The following is a 22,286-nucleotide window of genomic DNA, read 5'->3' as shown; positions in this document are numbered from 1 at the left end:
GACCAAGGAGTCCCTTCCCCAAGCCTGTCCCTCATGCCAGTAACTCCGGTAACCGACATTTCCTGGCTCTTACCTCTGAGTCTCAGCAATAAAGGACTCCATGCAGTCTCCCATCTGTCTGTCTGGTTTCTGGTGCAATTCCTCTTTGCAATAGCTCCAGCAGCAGTCCAACGGGCTCGCAGCCCCTGGCCCCTTCACTTCCTGGAGGGTGTTGTAGTCCTCTCCGCCATTTCCTGCTGCCTTTTTTTTTTAAATAAGGGTCAGCTAATTACGTTCCAGCTCTTTCTCAGTTGCAGTGAGCAGGGCTAATTGGCCAGCCGACCCCAGGCCTCTGACCCCAGAGGAATGGCATCCCTTACACCTTCACACCTTGCTCAATGCAAACACAGATGGGGGTTTGTTTGAAGACACAATTCACTGGGCTCCTTGCATATCGTTACCGACAGTCTCCCAGGTTCAGGTGCCAACCACGTTCTCCAGGGAGCTTCTGTCCAACACAGAGCCTTTGTGGGTCATTTTCCACATGCTCAGGCTCATACAGGAGCAGAACACGCTGACTCTCACCTCTTTCCCATTGGGTGAAGGTAAGAGGTGCAGCACAGGGCTCTCTCTGAAAGTTGTGGTAGGCAACCGTAGGCAGTGCAATCAGTACAGCATTCACAAGGAAGCCAACCAAACTACCCTCCATCAGCAGAGCTGGCTGGAAAACTTCTGTTTCATGAAACATTTTGAAGTGAGACCATGTCACTGCAAGAGGGTAGTGGGAAACCCCTGGTCTCCCTACACATCAGCTGTCCCACGCTGATGGAGAAGTTCCTTCTTCACTATGAAGTTTAGAGCAGCCTCCAGACCATTTGAAACACCTTTATGCCCTCTGACCCTGCCTAGTGGAGATGGGTGCAGGAGAGGATCTGGCCCACACTGTGTAATACAGAAATTAAGAGTTAACAAAATAACATGTACTGATGTTAAAAATATTATTTGAAGCTATAACATTCACCATCCTCTTGCCCAGCTCCCTATGTTTAAATGTCAATAGCTAAGCTGTTGTGCTTTTTTAAATGAGAAGCAGCTGGTAGTTCAAATACACAGAAACACAGGCACCTGCCCAAAGACTAAATTGAGGGATGCTGCTCGGCCTGCTCCAGTTAAAGAATTTTTCCAACAATTCCAAACCGACACTGTCATCCCAGAGCAACATGTGACAGACAGCGACAAAGGGAGTTCACTTCCTACCCGTGAGGGGAAATTCATCTTCACAGCACTGAAGACGCCTGGAGGCGGCATTCCACGTCTCCAGGACCTAAGCCACTTCCCACTACAGGATGGGCCGCTTCTCAACCCAACTGCTACTCCTGGCACTAACAGGTAAGGCACCGAGAGATCGGCCCTCCTCTCCCGTAGACACGGAATATTCCATTTGCTCTTGCATTCATAGCACACTGCACTTGTTTGCTCTTGCACTTATCACATTGTCTGGCTGCAGACAGCCACGGAAATTGGGCTCCCAGCTATTCGTGATGGCAGGAAATGCTTGGCCTGCTGAATCTCCATATTTTTTTTCCTCAGTAATTGCATATTTTAGAGAGAAAAGAAAAGCCATCACATGGATTTCAGTGGCACCCCAAATTGTGAAAACAGGCTAGAAGGGATTCCTTAGCCAAACCCACCTAGGAATTGGGTCCTGCCAATCTGGAGAAAGCAACAGAGAATGTGCTGTAGCGAACACTCCTACACTGAAAGAGGGGTGGACTAAATGATGAGACCAGTGCCAGTTTACCAGACTGTACCAGACAGAGCCAGCCTAGCTCCTGATTAGTTGTTCACACTCTAACCCACTTTGAATACTGGGTGATGTAAGCTCCACAGTGGAGCACAGTATGGACCATTAAATGGGAAGGAGAAAGCTTCTAGGCACTGGCGCTCTGGACAGAGGCTCATTTAGGCAGGGGTAAGGAGCTTAGAATAACAGTCACAGCAGCCTGAAGTAGTCGCAGGGATGGGCAGGACATTGGTTAAGAGCCACTGTCCCCACAGGTCATTCTCACCCCTAACATCAATTTGTTCTTTCCTTGGAAGGGCCCTGCCTTGCAGGAAAGGACCTGGAAATGGTGAGAAGAGTGCAGGGAGGCGCACTCACTGCAGTGTGTCACTACAACCAACACGAGTATTCACAAAGGGAGAAATTTTGGTGCAAGGAGCTGTCAGACTTGGAATGCCGAACCATAGTCCAGAGCTCCCCTGCAGCAGGAAGGAATTCTCTAAACCCTCCAAATGCAAGGGTCAGCCTAAAAGACTCAGAACTTGGCTGGATTTCTGTGTCCATGACGGAGCTCCGGGTAGAGGATTCGGGAATATACTGGTGTGGGGTTTCCGATCGTATGAAGATTATCCCATTGAAAAAGATAAAAGTGGCCGTGTCTTATGAAGGTGAGCTACAGATCAGTGAAGAGCAGGTTGGGACACAAATCAGCTCAAAGCTGGATATTCCAAATTAGATTCATGCACCATTCCCAGTCCTGTTTCAAAATAAAACACATTCTGTGCCGACAGACCGATGATTAATGTATTTTAATCCCAATTGTATATCTACTTATAGAAAAAACATATGTATCAGGTGTATGTATGTATTTAAATGCGTGTGTGTATACATAAACACAAACACACATATACATATATCTATGCATCACATGCTAGCACATACATAGGTAGAAACCAGAGCTGGCTGGGAAATTTTTTTGCTCTATGAAAACTTCAGATAAAAACAAAAAAACATTTTTCCATTGTTTCTCAAAACACTACAAACAAGGGTTTTTGACTCCCTTAAAACTGAATATTTTCAGTTATGGGTTTTGGATTAAAAAAATCCGTATTTTTCCAGGAAGGTGAAGATTTTTTGCACATATTCTCTGTTTCACACACAGCCATTTTCCATTAAAAACAAATACCCCCTTTAGACAGAAAATCTTTGGCCAATTCTAATAGAAACCCCATGACATGGAGAAACATCAGTCCCAATTTCAGGTCCTGGTTACCAGTTGGAATGACCAATAAAAACAGGGCCGGCTCCAGGGTTTTTGCTGCCCCAAGCGGCGGGGAAAAAAAAAAGCCACGATCGCGATCGGGGGCAGTTCCACCGCGCTGCTTTCTTCTTTTGACGGCAGGTCCTTCCCTCCGAGAGGGACCCGCTGCCGAATTGCCACCGAAGAGCCCGATGTGCCGCCCCTTCCCCTTGCTCAGCTGGTGCCTGGAGCTGGCCCTGAATAAGAAGGATGGTCAGATCAGCTGCTAGACATCCCAGACTCTGGGGCATCTTCACTTATACCACCCCCGCCCTGTTTAACAGCTGTCTCTTGTTACTGCCGGTGAAAGGTGCCGCAACAGCATCCCTGGAGCCTTATCCTTACACACAGGGGAGGCCCAACATGGTGCAAGCTTCCTCATGATCCCCCAGCCCAGCCCAGGGTGGTTCCGCATTCTAGGGACGAGGGAGGCGTCCCCTCTTCATGGCTCATTCAGTCTTTGGCTCCTCGGATGCTAAGACTGCTAGCAGCAGAGGAGCCCATTGTGAAGGTGCATTTTCAGAGTGGTGGCAGCATTAGCAGATGCTCAGGCTGGATTCAGGGCTGCCCCATAGTGATTGATTGCAGTTTGGATACTGTGCAGTTTTCCAGTGGTAATTGTGCACAGACAATCCTAGGAAATATTTTCCTTGGGCTGGGAGAGATATTTCCATGTCTTTTGCAAGCTCCTGTTGGGCTGGGGTTTGGTCTGATCCTTTGTTTTCCCATTTAGATGCAGGGGGCATTTATACACCTGCAGGACATGTCTCTTTCCTTCCCTTTCTCACAATAACGAGTCACCGGTTTCTCTCTCCAGCTCCCATGAAGCTATCTGCCAGAAAAGGAGACTCCATCTCCCTAAATTGTTCTTATTTTGTGATGGACGACAACAGAAGACCTAATAATTTTACCTGGTGCAAAATGGTAACCGCAACCAGATGTCAGCCTGTCGTCAGCGTTAAGATCGATCAGATTGTTAATACACAAGGAAGGACCAGGATAAAGATCGACCAGCGGAACAGAGTGATTACAGTGACATTGGTGGCGCTCCAGCTACGTGACTCAGGGGAGTATCATTGTGAGACCCATCTCCAGGGAAGTACCGTGCTACTGAAGATGATCACACTGAATGTTTTGGGTGAGTTACTCAAAGAACACTGGCCCTCCCTTAAAAGTCAGCAAATGTGGTTACAGGCCAGAGTTCAGATGGGCTCCTCAGAGACATTCCAGGAGACAAATGAAAAATTCCTGAATTCACCTGTTCAGGCTTTTGATACCTACTAGTATTATCTACAAAATTATCTTTTATATTGCCATGTGTTGTGGGTCTTGGGTAAAAGCTAATAAGAGCTTTAAAGAGGCTCGGCCTTCACGCCCAAAATCCTGACTTTTTTGAGGTTTAAGGCTGAGCTTGTGCCATTTGAGTTTTGCTTGAATTAACTTTCAGTGTGTGCATTAAAAGGGTGTCGATCCGAACTGGGGTGGGTGAAATACGAAGTGAGCGGAATCCTGACCAAATCTCAGACTGAACACAGCCCTTGGTCAAGGTTCATGAACGCTGCACTTTTATTTGATATTCCTCCTTTTCTGCCCTTTTCACTTTCAGCCAGTGCAGGAAGCAGAAACATAGAACAGGCCATAGGAACAGCCACCCTTGAGGTGGGTCCGACTTGGGTGAAAATGGACTCCTCACAAGAAGATGTCCTTCCCCATAAAATCTCCAGCCTAATAATAGCAAAGAAGTTCAGCTAAGCATCTGAGCATTTGGATCCTTATACGAATGGGACCTCTGGTCCTGCTGAGGTTTATCTGTCATACAATAAGGGCATTGAGGCCCAGTTTTTCAAAAAAATTTAGGTGCCTAACTCCCACTGAAATCAATGGGAGTTAGGCACCTAAATACCATGGAGGATCTGGGCCTGAGTGCTCTGGAGATGAGGGAATTTAGCATCTCCTAGGAAGCACTTAACAGCTTGCAAGATCAGGTGCACAGAAATTAGAGATTACAAAGCCCATCCCTTCTGGCAATGCACAATGGTTCCCGTCAGTATGTTTCTCTGGGCTTTCTCCAATCTCGTTTTAATTATGTCATTTGAGGAGCTTCCACCACTTCCCTTGCAAGATTGTTCCAAAGACCAAGAGACCTCACTCACAGGAATATTTTTTGCTGGTAAATGGCAAAAAGATTGGGTGGGTTTCCACAGGACACACATGTTACATGCTCACTGCTAACAAACAAGTTAACTCTGTTCTTCTTATTCCTCATGACGAGGACATGGCTACAGGAGAAGGTTCACTTGTACTATCTTCATCATGGGGTGTGTTTATTTCCAGAATCTTATGATAGGACAGCTTTTGTGACATCATCCCGTCCCATTGACAACATAGGAGCCATCCTCCCAACTACAGCCAGGAATGATCAGCAGAGGTAAAGACAGAAAGAAAACAATTCAGGCTCAGCAAAATGCAAGATTCACAGTAAAAGGGTGGAAATCACCTTTCCCAGTTAATTCTAATTGTTGTGTGTGTGGTTTCCCATAGCTGGTACTCTGAGGTCAATCTCAATGTCCTCTGTATCATGACTGGATTGCTGGGCGCTAAATTCCTGACAGCGCTCCTGATCTTTATCGTTGCCAGCAAAAGGGGAAGCAGAGCCACAGAGCAGGAGATCCATGGCCAGCCGGAACAAACACCAGCTCCTCCCACTCACAGGTAATCTCACTAAGTGTGTACGGGGTGGGATGAAGCCCCGCTGGGAGAGTGTTTCCCAGTGCTGGGCCCCAGACATAAGCAAGGTAGAGGAGTCTGGGGAGGATGAGCAGTGCGAACTGGGAGTAAGGCTGAAGGATATATCTTAGCTGCTTGTCAAGGAAGACAATAAAACATTTGAGAAGCTAAATGTAGCAATAACCTCTTATGGGTCACCAGTTGTGTTTGACCTGACAGCAGAGCCCTTGATTACTTGCACTAAAGGAGTAACTCCATTAGCTGGTGGCAGTAGTAGTCTGTTAGGTCTATGTAGACCAGTCACTAGAGGATGACGCAACACACACTTTGACTCATGCCCCTCACGTAACAGGCAAAAAGCGAGTCATCAAACACATTAATGATATTAACAAAGGCAATATTGTAAGAATAATTTTAAAACATACGGGCAACGTTGATGGATTGTGGGATCTCTCTTCCATGCCTTTAATAAAAGTCTTTCCAGGTGGAGAATGTTTGAAGATTTCAAATCCAGTGGATCTGAGTGAGCTAGAGGTGCCACTCAAACCTCCAACCCTGCCACAATGGCAAAAGGACCCTTTAACCTGTGACAAAGGGAGCTGAGGATACCAGCAATGCTTAGAATATCCCAGATTTCCTTCCTTCCTTCAGGATAAACAGTATTTACTAGGATCTCAGATTGCTCTTTCAGGTTTCTCATGCAAACTGTTTACTCTGTTGTGGGGTGGAGGGAGTTTTCCTCTCTAGGGGGTGAAAAGTCTGTTCATTTGTCCTCTGGCCCTTTCAGGCCTTGGCCTTGTTATTGAAGTGGCCTAGAGAGAGGCCATTTAGTGCAATGCTGGTGACGGTTTTGTGCGTGGAGGAAGTGGACAGCTGTCCACTGGACACTGAAGTGAGATTCACCACTCCTTTAACAAAAGCCAGCGGAAGTGAACAGTTTCAGTCAATGCAGACCTGGGCTGGATTCAGACCAGCAGCCTAGAGGTGAAACTATCCCATTCCCAGACTAGTTACACTAAGGAGAAAATGCCTAGGGGCAAAAGGGACCAAGGACATGGTGTTTGGCAGTGGGCTCATCTAGTGCAGGAGGGAGTTGATCGGTCTAGTACCTGAGCCAATGCGTCTCAGGAACAATTTACAGGGTACAATGGTCTATTTGTAGGCTTGGCAGAATTCAATTTTTGTTATATCATTTTAACCGAAAATATTGATGGTTATTTAAGCTTTTTTAATGTTTATCTATTTAAATTTTCACGGTTGCAGGAAATTATGGGGGTGTAGCAGGGTGGACCCCTGCTCCTGCCCTGAGGGGTTTAAAAGCGGCCTGGCAAGGCTTGAGAGCTGCTGCTCTAAAAGCTGGGCTGATTGGGGAAGTGGCTGCAGCTGGGCCACACCCCATCAGGCCACAGCTGGCCCCTATAAAAAGGCCAGGGAAGCCAGAGGCAGGCAGTCTCTCTCTGCCTTCAGAGAGAGAAGGGTCTAGCTGTAGGGAGCTTGAGGCTGGATACCTGAGTGAAGCAGGGCTGGGGAAAGGCTGAGGAGCTGGGGAGCTCCAGCCTGGAAAGCCCCAGGCTGTGGCCTAGCAGAGGGCTAACAGGTACTGGGGGTTGCAGAGGGCAGCCCAGGGGTAGGCCAAAGCAGCAGGTCCAAACCCTCCTTTGCCTATGATGATTGGCTGATACTGCAGTCTGCCCCAGGATGTGGGGCTAGACAATGACTGACAGTAGCCATATACTGAGGCAAGGTGGGGATAGAGGATGGGGGTTCCCTGAGGAGGGGAGACCCAGAGAGAAAGGGGTTACTGCCAGGGGGCAGCACCCCATGTAAAAGGGCACCGGGGTCCAGGGAGGGACTCAGGACCAGAAGACAGGCGGATCACCAGCCTGCAGAGGGTGCTCCGAATGCTGGAACGAGCTAATTCCCGGAGTCCCCAGCAGGAGGCACCACAGGGGTGAGTCCGACCCATCTACAGGGGGAAGTCAGACAGTAATTATTTAATGACAGTAAATGTTGAGATTCGAACAGTTAATGCTTTGTCACAGCTGAAACACAAATTGTCAATATCACATGTCACAATATACAAAGTAAATATCCTCACATCAAACTGCGATACATTCTCAAGCAGCATTTTTCTTACTTTGACTATCTGTACATTTAGATTATTATCGATAGAAACATTTTTGCATTGGCTTGTGCGTATATGATGAAACCAACATTTACCGATAAAAATCTAATCCTTGTGCATAGCTCAAACATGTGATACTAAAATAAAATCCACTCTCGTGTTTCAGATCGGCCAGGCTAGTTACGCTAAGGAGAGCCGAACACCACCACAGATGTGACTGTTCCATTATCCACTCCAGGGTGACCCTGTTAACTGCAATCATTACTATTTGTATTATGGTGGCACCCAGGAGCTCCAGTCATGAATCAGAGCCCCCTTGTGCTAGGTGCTGTACAAACACAAAACAGAAAGATTTTCTCTGCCCCAAAGAGCTTGCAATCAAAGTAGAAGACAATAGACAAGAAATGCATGCAACAGGCAGAGGGAACTAGGTAACAGTAAGACCATACTGACCAGCCTGATAAGCCGTGGTCACAGTCCTGATTTACACTGGCACCAATGGAGACCCACGCTTCAAAGGTAGGTGGGGGGCAGAGGCACGTTTTCGGAAAAGCAGACAGCTCCTTGAAACCAGCATGGATTCTTCATCCCTTACTCCATACCTAACCCATTTCCTGTTTTGTTTCCAGGACTAACGCAAGGAAAGGAAAACGCTAGTAAGACAAGGATGTGATGGAAGGAGGAAGAGAAGTAGGCAAAGAAAAAGAATTCCAAGAGTCTTTCCAGCCAAGCTCCCAACTCCTCCAGCACTTATACGTATACATGCAGAGATACTCACACAGATATTGACACCTGCAGACACACACACCTCCTTCGGATGAGAAAGTTCTGCTCAGTTTTCCCAGTGCCTCCAGCCATGACAGATAAACCTTTGCTTGCTAAACCCTGTTTTACCTGCAAAGCTAATAGAAAATGCCTAGGTGCAAAAGGAACTAAAGACACAGCATTTGGCAGTGCGCACACTTAATTCCGGAGAGAGACTTGGAGTGTTGCATCTGAGCCATCAGAACCTATGCATTACTCATACATAGGATGCTAAAATAAAAAACATTGTTGGGCGTCAGATTGACAAGCGTATTGTCCCGATTCATCCAAACTCCGGGTGTGCCCACACTGCAATCAACAGTGTGACGGCAGCACACGTAGGCATACCCAAGTTCATGTTGGTCTAGCTAGCGCCGGTAAGAATAGCAGTGAAGCTGCAGCAGCACGAGCCATACAATCCCCCCAGGACCCTGGGTATGTTGAGCTGCTAGCCCAAGCTGCTGAGGATTCGCTGCTCTTGTGCACTGGGCTTGAGGAACATGGAGCTATTAATGTCAGCAGATACCAGTGACAGAGAGCTACGGGCAGGGCCAGCTCCAGGTTTTCTGCCGCTCAAGCAGCCCAAAAAAAAAAAAAGCCACAGCAGCGCGATCACACAACTCCACTCTTCGGCGGCAATTCGGTGGCGGATCCTTCGCCCCACGAGGGACTGAGGGACCCGCCGCTGAATTGCTGCCGAAGACCCGGACATGCCGCCCCTTGGTATTGGCTGCCCCAAGCACTTGCTTCTTTAGCTGGTGCCTGGAGCCGGCCCTAGCTATGGGCTACATTTCTCTCCCTGATTCAGCCAATTCCTTTCCCACGGTGATAATTGTACCATGCTCTGGATCCCACTAGCAGCTGGGATACCGGCTGTTTTGCCAGATGAGTCTGCAGACATATGGGAGCTCTTACCTGTACTACCTCCCACAAATGGGCTGAGATCCACCAAACTCATGCCACCTCAGAGACCAGTGCCTGCAGTGCCAGGAAAAAGAGATGGTGCTGTCTGTTTGTAGCCAATGAGACAAAGCAGAGGAGTGATACCACAACTTGACATGCACACAAAGCTGGTGAGCTGAAGACTCACTGTTTGCTGGGTACCTGACACAATGTTTCTGGGTGGTGTCTCTAGGTTCAGATACAATAAGTGCACACCCCAGATAACCAGCTGCACCCACGTCCTTGCCATTCGGGAGCCTTTGCACTTTGTGTCCATGGGCCTCGGGCTTATACAGGAGCAGCACATGCAGTGAGTGGCCGGCTTAGCCAGGAGACATCCACTTCCTACCCACTGGGTGATGAGACAGGAACAGCAAGGGCTCCCTTTTAAAGGGGCAGGACGTAAGCCAAACCTGCAGGGCTCATTTCACAGCCCTAGAAGGGAGACCTCCATTGCAGCCCCTGTAGACTGGGAAGAACTGATGGAGACTTGGGGTGGGGAGGAAGATCTGAGGACGGCGGAGGCCAAAATCTCCTCATTCCATACATTTGGGAGCCTTGGCAACTCTGTCACACACACACACTGGGGGTGGGCAGGAGAAGTCCAAGGACAGACCCCAAAAACCATATAATCTTTCGATGTAAAATTCATGATTTTGGGACAAATCATGATTTTGTGGGGGCTAACTCATGGTTTTTGAGCCTGGCAGTAATGCACATAAAAGCTAGGTACTGTTTTTATTCTCTAAACTCGAACCCACAGCTCATTTCACATGCGTTCGAGGTTCTCTGCCTTGCAATCAGGGAAGAGGAATCCAGGGCCAGGCTGGGGGCTGTAAGGAGAGAGCGGGGCTGTTTGCTCACAGTCTTTGGACTCAAGAAGGGTGAATCCTGCAGGTTTCCTACCCACAGAAGCTTGGATCTTTGAGGACAAGAATTTCAGTGCTGTTGGCTGAGCAGCTGCACAAGACAGAACAATGGGCTTGGAACTTGCTCACTGCTCAGGGTTAAAAGGCCTGTTTCCTGATTTCACAAGAAATCATGCTGCAAAAATAGGGTAACCCAGCTGTGGGCTTTTTTCCACTCTCTTATTGCTATGTCATCAGTATGTGAGTTTGACTCATCACCTCCCCAAAGCAAAGCTGAATCTAGCCATCCTGGGAAAGGATCTAGTTACACAATGCAAAACCCTGAGACCAGCAAGAACTCACCCCCTGAATGCCAACTGTGCCCCAACGGCCAAACCGCCAGTACCAGCAATGCTTTCCTTTCCCCGGCACTGGTTGTAAACCCAAGGCAGAGCCAAACAAAACTGACTTGCAGGGCTTGTCTATGCACACAATTGGTTTGTGGCAAGTTGAGGCGTGAGTGTACGCTGTACTAGCCCACGCGGACTAACTGCCCATGTGACCCTGCTCACGCTCACTAACAGTTCGTCAATCCACTTTGATCTACTCCTCTTTGAAACAGGATTAGATCAAAACACACCAACGAACCATTAATGTGCATCAGCAGCTGCACAGGGACTAACCATGCAGGCTAGTATGGGTCTCACACCAGCTTGCTCCCAACTAAATATTTGTGTAAACAAGCCCATACTCCCCCCCACACCCACACCCACACCCTGAAGACTAGTGCTGGTTTTTCCATTCTGTGAAAAATGTCAAGATTTCAAAATGTTTCCCCTACCACACTGGGATGAAACCGAGCCCTTTTGAATTTTTTTGTGAAACACCCAATAGGAAGAGAGAACAGAATAACCAATAGCCCAGCAGTGATGGCGTCATCTCAGATCTGAGTGCCCAATGCGCTGTTCCAATGAACAGGTCACTGTTTATATGAAGTTGGAACGGCTTCAACAGGAGAGATTGAGAGAGACGCATCCCAAAACAGCCAATAGGACTGGATGGATCAGCTGAGCCAAGCTGTGCATTCCAGTCTCCCACATAGAGGCCAGCCAACATGATCCCACTTTCCTTTCCTCAGCACTGTAATCCTCCTCCTTTTTGTATAACTTTAAGCAAAAAATATCACCTCCAGGTCAACATCCCAAACACAGAGCTAGAGAATGACACAAGGGACCATGATGAGAAGCAACTTGGGGATGTTCTACTAAGGAGATGGCATAGCCTAGTGGGTTGGGCTCTGGCCGAAGACCTGTGTTCTGCTCCCATCTCTGACCGGCTGTGTGACACTGGGTAAAGGAATTACCCATTTCTTTTTCCCTCAGAGTACAATGTAGCTGTGGCTAATTCTCCCCTTTACAGGGGTGGCTCTAGGCATTTTGCCGCCCCAAGCATGGCAGGCAGACAGCCTTTAGCAGCTTGCCTGCAGAGGGTCTACTGGTCCTGCGGCTTCAGCGGTACACTTGCGGGAGGTCCACTGGTCCCACGGCTTTTGCGGACCTCCTGCAGGCATGCCGCCAAAGCCGCGGGACCAGCGGACCATCCGCAGGCAAGCCGCCCCAAGCACGCGCTTGGCATGCTGGTGCCTGGAGCCGCCCCTGCCCCTTTATAAAGTGCTTTGTGATCTAGGGATTGAAAGCTGTTCATGTACTATACACCAAGGCTTCAAATGTCATTAAAAATAGAACATGTGCTAATCTCTCTCTTTTTTCCCCTCACTCCCCATTTCCCCTCACTCTCCCAAAGCAGATATCTAAACATGTGCTAAAATGAGAAACAGCTGATAGCCAGAACACAGGCTTCCTGTGTGATGGCTCAGAATAGGACTGTGGTAAAAGCATCTTTCCAACAATTGCAAACGATACTGTCACTCTGGAGCATGATGACACAGACAGTGACAAAGGGAGTTCACTGCCAACCCATCTTCACAGCAACAAAAAAGCCTCAATGCTGTATTGCACCTCTCCAAGATCTAAACCACGTCCCACTACAGGATGGGCCACTTCCCAGCCCGGCTGCTACTGCTGGCACTAACAGGTAAGGCACCGAGAGATCATCCCTCCCCTCCCGTAGACACAGAACATTCCGTTTGCTCTTGCATTTGTAGCACGCTGCTGTTTCGAGCTGTACTGCAGCTGCAAGCTAAGAAAGCTGACAGTTACACATTTTGCTTGCTGTTTGTTAGCATTTTAGGCTGGTTAAAGTTCACAGCATGGAAGAACTTTGGTTCACTCAGGCCTAAAGTCACAACTTTGGTTCACCTAGGCCTAGGGACACCAACAAGACCCTTCGAATAAAACTAGGTTTCCCACCAAAATTTTCATGGAGTGTCCGCGTGTCAGCTGAAGGGCCTGATCAACCTTTCAGCCAGGGTCTCCTCCGGTTATAGCTAGCTCGTGTCGTTTTGGATTTGTCGCTTTGGATTTATCGTTTTGGATCTATTTCCATCAGCTTGTCATGCTTCTGGTGTCTGCTCTGCTGGTCAGCTGCACCTGGAGTGCGGTATTTGCATTCTAATTTCTGACAGTTTGCTTACCTAGCTTCCTATCTTTTCCCCCTCCCTAACTTGGTACCAAGTGTGTGTATAGTGTATGAGAACTGAATTATTGAGCTCATAATTGACAGTTGTTTAGTTTGTATATCTGTTCTGGGTTTTAGTAGACAGTTAATTATAGACTGTTTTAAGTTGTGTGAGTTACTGCTATGTCTTTGTGTGGAGTGTTTGGGTCTGGGTGCTGTCTCCATCTGAGTATTAGCTGACCAAGGGGTTTCTGTCCCTGCGGTCTGAGTGAGTGGAATCTGCACAATCGCAGCCGCACCACACTCTGGGTAAAACCCTTAGCGTGAAAGCAAGGGCGGTTGAGGCAGTGGCCTGTGGGCCTCTTTTCTGTGTTGCACCACTCTGACGAACCCGATTTCCTTCTTGTGTAATTGGTGCATGTCTGCCTATTCAGTGTGAAGCAGTGAGCAGTATAGATTTGTATTTTGATGATTTTGGGGTGTGTTTGTATTGTTTAATAGCATCCCAGCTAAGTATTGCCTCCTCCCCTCGGCCCAAGTTGTAACTTTCCCCCAAATAAACGCAGCCATTTGTATTTAAACCTTATTCTGGTCCAGCCTGTTTTTCCTCTCCCAATACCAAAGCTGATCGAACCGCAATCTGTCTCAGACACATGAAAGCTCCTTTAGACAGAGATGGGAGCCTGGAGAAGCAGTCCCAGCAGCCCGAAGTAGCAGAATTGATGGGCAGGTCATTCTTACCAATGTTTTTCTTTCCTTGGCAGGGCCGTGCCTGGCAAGAGAGGAGCTGGAATTAGTGACAGCTGTACAGGGAAGCTCTTTCAGTACAACGTGTTACTACAATTACACGTATTCACTAGAGAAGAAATTATTGTGCAAGATGCTGTCAGACCAGGAATGCCATAGCATATTCTTCCTGACCGTCCCAGCAAAGAAAAGGAACTACCTAAATATTGCATCAAAGAGAAAGGCAAATCTAGCAGACTCGGGAACTGGATGGGTTTCTGTGTCCATGACAGAGCTCGAGATAGAGGATTCAGGAACATACTTGTGCGGCATTTTGGATCATGAGACGATAATCCCATTGAAAAAGATTAAAGTGGCGGTGTCTTATGACGGTGAGCTAAAGACCAGTCATGACCTAGTTGGGACACAAATCAGCTCAAACCAGGATATTCCAAATTAGACTAATGCTCCATTCCTATTCCAAAGAAAACACAGGGTCTATAGATGTCAACTTCCCAGTATATATTATAGAGAGAAATGGTTACAATAATAACCTTCAATTACATATCTAGACATAGAAACACCATGTGTATCATACTCATATATGCATGTATTTAGATAGACACATCACATATCTGGTAAAAAGAAGAGCTGGTTAGGAACCTAGTCCCACCCCTACCCCCGAATAATTTTGACCAAAACAAACCCAATCAAACATTTTTAGTCTTTTTGTCAAAACAACGAAATCCAAAAGGTTTGGGTTGAAAACTCAAAAAAAAAAAAATCAGTTTTCAATTGTTCAGTTAAAACATTTAAAAAAAATAATGAAAATTAATATTTTCCCTAAATTTCCTATTTAGTCAAAATGCCATTTTGCATAAAAAATTGAACCTTTTACACAGAAAAGTCTTTGACCAGCTGGGATAGAAACCCCACGGCCTGGAGAAACCCCACTCCCAATTTGAAGTTCTGGTTACTAGTTGGGATGATCAATAACAAGACTTGGCTTCTTCATTCACACCATCCCTGTCCTGTGTGACTGTTGTTTGTTGTCACTGCTGGTGAAAGGTGCTGCAATGACACCTCTGGACCCTTATCCTGACACACAGGGGAGGTCCCAATGTGGTCAGTTGCAGTGCAAGTTTCCCCATGCTGCCCAAGCCAAACTACCTCAGTCCTGTCCTGGGTGGTCCCCCATTCTAGGGACGAGGGAGGTGTCCCCTCTTCATGGCTCATTCAGTCCTTGGCTCCTCAGCTGCTAAGACTGCCAGCAGCAGAAGGGCCAGTTGTGAAGGTGCATTTTGGGAGTGGTGGCAGCATTAGCAGATGCTCAGGCTGGTTCAGGGCTGCCCCATGGTGATTGATGTGCAGTTTTCCAGTGGTAATTGTGCACAAACAATCCTAGGAAATATTCTCCTTGGGCTGGGAGAGATTATTTCCATGTCTTTTGCAAGTTCCTGTTGGGCTGAGGTTGGGTCTGATCCTTTGTCTTCCCATTTAAATGCCGGGGGCATTTATACACCTGCAGGACATGTCTCTTTCCTTCCTGCTCTCACAATAACCAGTCATCGGTCTCTCTCTCCAGCTCCCATGAAGCTATCTGCCAGAAAAGGAGACTCCATCTCCCTAAATTGTTCTTATTTTGTGATGGACGACAGCAGGATACCTAATAATTTTACCTGGTGCAAAATGGTAACCGCAACCAGATGTCAACCTGTCGTCAGCATTGAGATCAATCAGATTGTTAATACACAAGGAAGGACCAGGATAAAGATCGACCGGTGGAACAGAGTGATTATAGTGACACTGGTGGCGCTCCAGCTACATGACTCGGGGGAGTATCATTGTGAGACCCATCTCCAGGGAAGTACCGTGCTACTGAAGATGATCACACTGAATGTTTTGGGTGAGTTACTCAAAGAAAACTGGCCCTCCCTTAAAAGTCAGCAAATTCTCATCCCCTGCTGGATGTGGTTACAGGGCAGAGTTCAGATGGGCTCCTTAGAGCAGGGAAATTGCAGGAGACCCAGAGACATCTTCTGAATATACTAGTATTATAAACAAACTCGGCCAGATCCTCTGTCCCACGTAAATCAGAGCAGAATCATTAGTTGTTATGGACCTACCCCAATTTACACCAGCGAATAAAATGGCCCAAGAACTGATCTGAATGTTGCCCAAATCTCTGATTGAACTCATCCCTTTGTTATAATTCACAAATATTAAACTTTTCTTTGATCACTTGATGATTATCTGTTCTGTTCATTTCCTCTGGGGCACCTAGGATTGGCCACTGCCAGAAGACAGGATATTGGGCTAGATGGACCTTTGGTCTGACCCAATATGGCCGTTCTTATGTTCAATCCCGTTTTCATGCCTCTCCACACTTCCTACTCTGAGCCAGTATAGGACACAGAAATACAGAAAATAAAGCGGGAGAAGCTATTCCTGTGAGCGTTCTGACTAGACTGAAAATGGATCCTCACAAAGGATAGCTTGTCCCCAAGACACTTCCATCCCAATAACCCTGAAGAGGGTCAGATCAGAAGCTCAGCTCTTGAACCCTTAACCAAGGGGACCTTTTGCCCATATGTGGCTTATTGGTCCCCGCTCACATGTATTCTCCAGCAGTAGTCATGCTTTCCCTTTTTCTGTCATAGACCCCAGACCTACCAGGTCCATCTCACTGGAGGCACTCAGCAATTGGCAAGGTTGGGTGCATGGAAACCAATGGTTGTCTAGACTATCCCTCTGGGCATTGCAGGGTTGTTCCCTCTAGTAAATTTACCAAGGCTTGCTATACTAGCTGTAAATGTCTCCAGTGAAAAAGCATAGCCCAGTGGGTGGTGTGGGGGCCTGAGAATCAGCAGATGTGAGTTCTAGCTCCATATCTGCTACTCACTTCCCAGCGGTATCGACACTAAACTTTTTTTTGCTCAGATACTATGGTGAGGGGCACCATATAACAACCTGGATAGAATGCACAGCACTTCACTGAGGGATTATTGGACTACACTCCAATAAACCTCAGGGCTAGGACTCCTCTGGGTGAAAGGGCACAGGATGGACTCCTGTATCATACCCCATTGTCACATCTCACTGCTAACCAACAAGCGATCACTCAGGATTAGTAGGAGGAGGCTCTAAAGCCTCATTGTGATTTCCCATCACTTCCAGAATGTCAAGCAGGCCAGGGCCATGCAGGGGAGGGTCACTCACTCTTGTGTTTATTTTCAGAAAAAAGTGTGCATTATGATACAGTTAATGAGGCTACTTCGCCTCCCACTAACGAGAGGGAAACTGCCCACCCAACTGTGGCCAGCAACAAGGAGCAGAGGTATGAACATCAAACAAACAAAAGACTTTAGGGTCCCCAGAGGAGATTTTCTGGGTCTGTTGCAGATTAAAAGGGTGGGGTTGTAAAAGACACACACACACACACACACCATCCTCTGAGTGTCTTACAGGGTTTGATCTAACCCCCTCAAAGCAGTGGAAAGGCACCCACTGGCAGTAGTAGGAGTTGGATCAGGCCCTTAGTGAAGGAGTTGAGCTGTCTGTTCTTTCCACTCCATAGGAATACTTAGGGGATAAGCCCAGAGCCCAGCTGTGCTGCCTTCTCTGTCTCTTGCATTAGGAACACAGCCTAAGACCAAACAATATCACATGTCAAATGAGAGCCATTACCAGGCCTGATCAAAGAGGACCCTGATAATTACCCTGATGAAAGACAGACCCATGGAAGGGGTACAGCATCCTAATGAGGGGGTACAGCATCCTTTGAATTCTAGTAGCACTGCCAGCAAGTGCTAGAAAATAATTCAAACTCCTGAGTTTATCCCTTGCATGAAGCAACCCTGGGAAAATACAGCAGGGCCACATCCTCCAGTGGCATCAGTCAGCATAGCCCCATTGACGTCAGTGGAACTGCATCAAGGTACAAGCAGACAGTGTGATTTTTGCATGCTGAATTTAGATCTTGGAGCCTTAATCCAGTTTCCAACACACAGAGTCCCCTCCCAAATTAACCAGGTCACCTTTGATGACAAGAATATTAATGCAGATGTTGTGCATTTCCTTGCAGAATTCTTTATGTTGTCCTGCCACTGGGCTCCTTCCTGGTTGGCAGTGCACTGATTGCTATCATGGCTATTATTTTCACCAAAGGGAGAAAAAGAGGTACATCTCCATCACTTGTCCAGTTTTCATGCAGTTTGGGTTTGTTTCCCACTGGCCTGGATCAACAGTGGTGAGGGTCATGCTGAATGGAAATGGGGTCGGGGGAGAGAGGTGCTAGATCCTTCACCCCATTACTCACTTTTAGTGGTATGTAAAAATACAAAGGGTTAGGTACAGTTTTTCCGTTAAATTGAGATTCTGTCTTTCACAGTAGGAAACGGGCTGAATTTTGGTGAACACCCTAACTGCAGACTAGCAGCAGAGCAGGTAGGTTGAAGGTCTGGTATTTCTAGCACTTTGTTCCATCTCCTCCATATAGCTATTTGAAGCAGATGGAAGCAGGATTGTCTAGTGTTTAGAGCAGGCAGATGGAAATCAGGATTCTTGTATTTCTGTTTGTCTGCCTGTAATACAAATATTACCATGAACACAAGCTGCATGAAGTTTAATGTCCCTGAATCTGCAATCTGATCAGCATGGGCTCAGAGGTCTAACTTCAGAGATCCTTGAATGTTAGATGATTGCAAAGCATTCATATTACTGAACAAGCCAATATGGGAAGTGCCTCAGTCCAATTCCTCAGTCCTTACAGTAGGGTTCATATAGGGGGGTGTTCTCTGAGCATCCCAGATAAATGCGTTTCGCTTTTCCCATGCCCAACCCAGTTTCACCCTCTAGAGAGGAGATTTTTAGCTGTGGTAAAGTGAGACTTAATATTCAGGAAATGTTAATGTTAAAAAGGATGACTTTCGATTTATTCTCCTATTATTTGTGGCTTTCCAGAAAGATGAAGGACACCCCAGAGATGCCACCCCAGATGGGGAATTGAAGAACGGTATAATATATGCCATGCTAAGGCTCCAACCCAAGCCAAAGCCAGACGATGTCACGTATGCCAACGTGGAGCCTCCACCAAAGCCAAAAGGTGCCAAACATTCTGCTGAGCCCTCAGCTGTCCTGTTCTCCTCAGGCACCATGGAGTATGCAACCATCATCTTTGGAGATTCACCTCCTCGGTCTGGGACTAAAGAGAAACAAAGTGTCCCTAACTGAACTCGGATCCCATGAAATCTAGTGTCCCTCTCATAGCTCTTCTCCTGAACTGCTATCGCAGAAACTACAGTCGCTGACAATTGAATGCATCTGGAATTGAAAGAAAGATACATCCTGCACTGGTTGTCACTAGCTCCTCTGGGTATTACCACAGTGCATCATCTTACATAAAAATTGTGGTGTGAGGCTTATTTACCTGGTGGCCTACTGGTACAATAGCGCTCTGAACTACTCTATGATAGGCTTGTGTCCACTTTCCTGTTTCTTGTCCCCATGGCCAGGCAGGTGCAGGGAATGCTCCGGTGGGAACACACTCACTCCTTGGTGGGGAGAGTTACTGAACTGCATTGCCCAGCAGGGAGCAAGGATGACAGGTGCTGCAGGGAGTCCCACAACCAGAGGAACTGCACTGTAACATGGGGCCATGAGGGTACAAGTGCAAAGCAAGTGAAAAGGAGCAAAGAAGGAGGGGATGGATCCAAAGGACTGGGACAGAGCTTCAAAAAACCTCCCTGGAAAAAACAGCTCCACTGCTAGGATAGCCCAGTAGCAGGATTCAGCCACTGGGAACTAAATGCAGTGGAAGGGTGGGGGACATTTACTTTCTCTAGTGGCTCTATTTTTAGTGATAGGCGGCTATAAACTCCCCCATCAGGAAACTGGCTCCCTCTGATAAGAGCGGCCACAGCGTCCCAGTAGGGAAGTGCTGTGAAATATGGGAACATGCTACATTTCCTTTTCAGTCTTAACTTCTCTATCAGTTCAGTTAACACCACAGTGGCTACCTTTCAGTCACCTCCCTGCATTCGGCCCCAGTTCAGCAAAGCACTGAAGCATGTGCTTAACGTTAAGTCCTGACTTCCATGAGACTTCAAGTGCTTTGCTAAACTGGTGCCTTGTGCCTCACCGAAGAGCATATGATTGTGCAAAGTAAAACTGTATTGTAATGCAGAGTTAACTGTGGGTGGGTGTGAGAGTCACTCTGTATTCACTTCTATGGCGCATAATAAATATGTCTTAAATAACTTTATTATAAACTATACACATTTCAAACTGTGGCAGCTTCCATTAAAATCTATGCGATTGATACGATGGTGGCTAGTCCCTGCAGGAGAAGAATTATGTTGGGGAAGACTATTTGCAGCAATTCCCAGTGCATTAGCAGGAGGAATGAGTTTCTGGAAGAACAGTGGAACAGATTCCATAGCAGGACTGTTGTTATCCACTGCCCATGGGTTCAGGTGCAGGTTTTCAATACCCCTATCAGGAGATATATGCTGGAAGTGGGGTCTCAGTAGGACTGTCACAGAACCTTGCCCCGCTCTCAGGTTATCCTAGGGTATGTCTACACTTCAGTGAAACACCTGCAGCTGGTTCTGAGACCCCTTAGAGCCCGGGCGCTAGCCCGAATAGCTGCATTGCAATTTGACAGCCTCACAGCCAGAGCCCTGCAAGCCAAGTCAGTTAACACAAGCCAGTCCCAGGTGTTTGACTGCAGTGTCAACATACCCCTTAAATACAGAGTTATCCCCAATCATTCCAGGGTCCCACAAACACCACTGAACTACACAGACTAAAAGAAAAGAACCCCTTTGTGTCACTTTTCCCCATTTTTCCAGTGTCCCTCCTAAAATTCTCTGCTGACCTCTGAGCCACGACGAGGCAGGTTTTCAATGTACGTGCTCCAAATTCCAACAAACCCTCCACCCTACCCAGCAATTTCCCAGCTCGGACAGTCTCTCCTGCCCGCTCAGACTTTGTCACCGTCACCCTGGGGTTTTCTGGACGTCGAGGGCAAGGTGCAGGGTGCAGTGCTGATGTATTCCATAGGCTCACCAGTGGGCAGCCCCAGCTGGAGATGAACAAAGGTCAATTCCTCCAGCCTGGGTTTGGATTTCAGCCTCGATGTGACAGATTTCATGTATTCTCGTGTGCCCTCTTCATCCTGATCTTTGCTGTCCTTCAGCTCTTCGACTCTGCCGGAGCCCTGATTCTGTGCACAAAACAGGAAATCTTCTTAGCATGGTTTATAACAGTAGCAGAGGCAGAGCCAATGCCCAAGAGGGCAAGACGGGAGAAGGAGAAAATGTTCAGCTTAAGGTGTTTGCCTGAGTTACCGAAGAGCAGAAAGCAAAGTGCACATTGTTTGTCCTCCTACTGCTAGTTCTGTCATGGCATCTGTGCCCTATACAGTGGGAGAGCCAGATCTCTGACGCACAGGCCACAGGGGCTAAGAACATCAGGTCAGAAGGTCATGAAAAGGGAAGTTGAAACTCGTGTTTCACAGTGGCCCCTGCTGACCAAGTTGGAGCAGCAGTAAAAGGGCTGTAATGGGAATTCTTGTCAGTCTTTTTGGATGCACAGGTGCCATGGGGTCTATAAAGAGCCAGGGAAAATAAAGAAGCAAATGAAACCTAGACCCTCTCCCCTTAATGCCAAATCTCTGCATTTCTTAAGTAACTAAACCTGCAGTTTAGCAGGGGCAGTATCATAGGGGGAAAGTTATGGGGGAGGCAAAATAGTGAACCTGAAACAAAGACTCTTCTCCAGTGGGATCTCTGTATACCTGCATCAGTTCCACTGCAGACCCTGACAATTCCCTCCACAAGTTATACAGTGTATGATAGACTCCCTTTAAATAGTTTGTGAGCCCTCTAGCGGTGCTCATCGTGTTTTGTGTTTTAGAAGCCACCAGAAAACCAGTCAGAGCAGGACGGTGTATGTAGCTAGGCTTTGCACATTTGTGTGCACAAGTAAACATGGTAGTTTGGGACCCAACTGCGCCCGGGGTGTTGTCCGTCATGTTATTGTTACATTCAGAATGAAAGTTACACCAAGTTGTCACTCGATGCCCATTGCACTGCAACTACCATTGCCCGCTTTGTTTCTATTGGCACCCCAGAGCTCAGCTCCCCTGGCGTTCAAAGGGAAGAGTCACGGCTCACCTTGTTCTGGACATGGTCAGGGCTCACGCTGAGAGTCGTTTCCTCCAGCCTGTTGTGGGAAGTGGCTGAAAGTTTGAGACCCTTCGACAAAGGGACCTGGCTCTTATCTTCATCTCCCAGGAGGTTAACAGAGGCTTTCAGGCTGTAAACCCTCGTGTGGTAGACCGGACTCGTCGAGCAGTGAGAAAGGAATTCTTCAAAGTACTAAAGAGAGGAGAATAGACCTGCTCTGAGTAGGGGGGTGGGGATGTGGTGCTTAAAATGCTGGCAGCAGCCTGTCTACACTAGGGCTTCTTAT

At 47.3% G+C, this 22,286-nt stretch overlaps 3 protein-coding genes across 12 annotated transcripts in view; 2 read left to right on the top strand and 1 right to left on the bottom strand.

The window, feature by feature from the left end:
* Nucleotides 1-1,254: 1,254 nt before the first annotated feature.
* On the top strand, nucleotides 1,255-8,972 carry LOC120404575 (CMRF35-like molecule 7). 2 transcript variants are annotated; one of them, XM_039537347.1, is made up of 6 exons: nucleotides 1,255-1,368; nucleotides 2,080-2,430; nucleotides 3,880-4,200; nucleotides 5,397-5,490; nucleotides 5,604-5,774; nucleotides 8,544-8,972. In XM_039537347.1, the coding sequence occupies exons 1-6, from the start codon at nucleotides 1,326-1,328 to the stop codon at nucleotides 8,569-8,571; spliced, it is 1,008 nt and encodes a 335-aa protein (XP_039393281.1). In that variant the 5' UTR covers nucleotides 1,255-1,325; the 3' UTR covers nucleotides 8,572-8,972. The 2 variants fall into 2 exon arrangements, with proteins under 2 accessions (XP_039393281.1, XP_039393282.1); XM_039537348.1 differs by lacking the exon at nucleotides 2,080-2,430.
* A 3,367-nt stretch (nucleotides 8,973-12,339) lies between these two features.
* On the top strand, nucleotides 12,340-19,901 carry LOC120405153 (trem-like transcript 1 protein). The gene is made up of 7 exons (XM_039538471.1): nucleotides 12,340-12,602; nucleotides 13,850-14,203; nucleotides 15,397-15,717; nucleotides 17,049-17,148; nucleotides 17,896-17,990; nucleotides 18,202-18,257; nucleotides 18,774-19,901. The coding sequence occupies exons 1-7, from the start codon at nucleotides 12,560-12,562 to the stop codon at nucleotides 19,041-19,043; spliced, it is 1,239 nt and encodes a 412-aa protein (XP_039394405.1). The 5' UTR covers nucleotides 12,340-12,559; the 3' UTR covers nucleotides 19,044-19,901.
* A 176-nt stretch (nucleotides 19,902-20,077) lies between these two features.
* LOC120405152 (adenylate cyclase type 10-like) overlaps nucleotides 20,078-22,286 on the bottom strand; it is a 29,708-nt gene continuing 27,499 nt past the window's right edge. For 8 of the 9 annotated variants that reach the window (XM_039538463.1, XM_039538465.1, XM_039538464.1 and 5 more), the window contains 2 exons: nucleotides 21,989-22,192; nucleotides 20,078-21,036 (listed from right to left, as the gene is read on the bottom strand). In XM_039538463.1, coding sequence (XP_039394397.1) covers nucleotides 20,794-21,036; nucleotides 21,989-22,192 — 447 coding nt within the window. In that variant the 3' untranslated portion in view covers nucleotides 20,078-20,793. Of the gene's footprint in view, nucleotides 21,037-21,988; nucleotides 22,193-22,286 lie in introns of those variants that run through there. The other variant, XM_039538466.1, reaches the window with a different exon arrangement.

This window comes from Mauremys reevesii, linkage group 4 (assembly GCF_016161935.1).
Source record: "Mauremys reevesii isolate NIE-2019 linkage group 4, ASM1616193v1, whole genome shotgun sequence".
Lineage (NCBI taxonomy): Eukaryota > Metazoa > Chordata > Testudines > Geoemydidae > Mauremys > Mauremys reevesii.
Note: the sequence above shows the minus strand (reverse complement) of the source record. Positions and strands in the feature narration are given on the sequence as shown.

Bases quoted from the DNA above. Each gene is read 5' to 3' on its own strand.
- LOC120404575 (XM_039537347.1), top strand. From the start codon at position 1,326: ATGGGCCGCTTCTCAACCCAACTGCTACTCCTGGCACTAACAG. The intron at 2,431-3,879 runs GTGAGCTACAGA...TTCTCTCTCCAG, and splicing joins AGTGGCCGTGTCTTATGAAG to CTCCCATGAAGCTATCTGCC. The intron at 5,775-8,543 runs GTAATCTCACTA...TTTTGTTTCCAG, and splicing joins CCAGCTCCTCCCACTCACAG to GACTAACGCAAGGAAAGGAA.
- LOC120405153 (XM_039538471.1), top strand. From the start codon at position 12,560: ATGGGCCACTTCCCAGCCCGGCTGCTACTGCTGGCACTAACAG. The intron at 12,603-13,849 runs GTAAGGCACCGA...TTTCCTTGGCAG, and splicing joins GCTACTGCTGGCACTAACAG to GGCCGTGCCTGGCAAGAGAG. The intron at 18,258-18,773 runs GTAGGTTGAAGG...GTGGCTTTCCAG, and splicing joins GCAGACTAGCAGCAGAGCAG to AAAGATGAAGGACACCCCAG.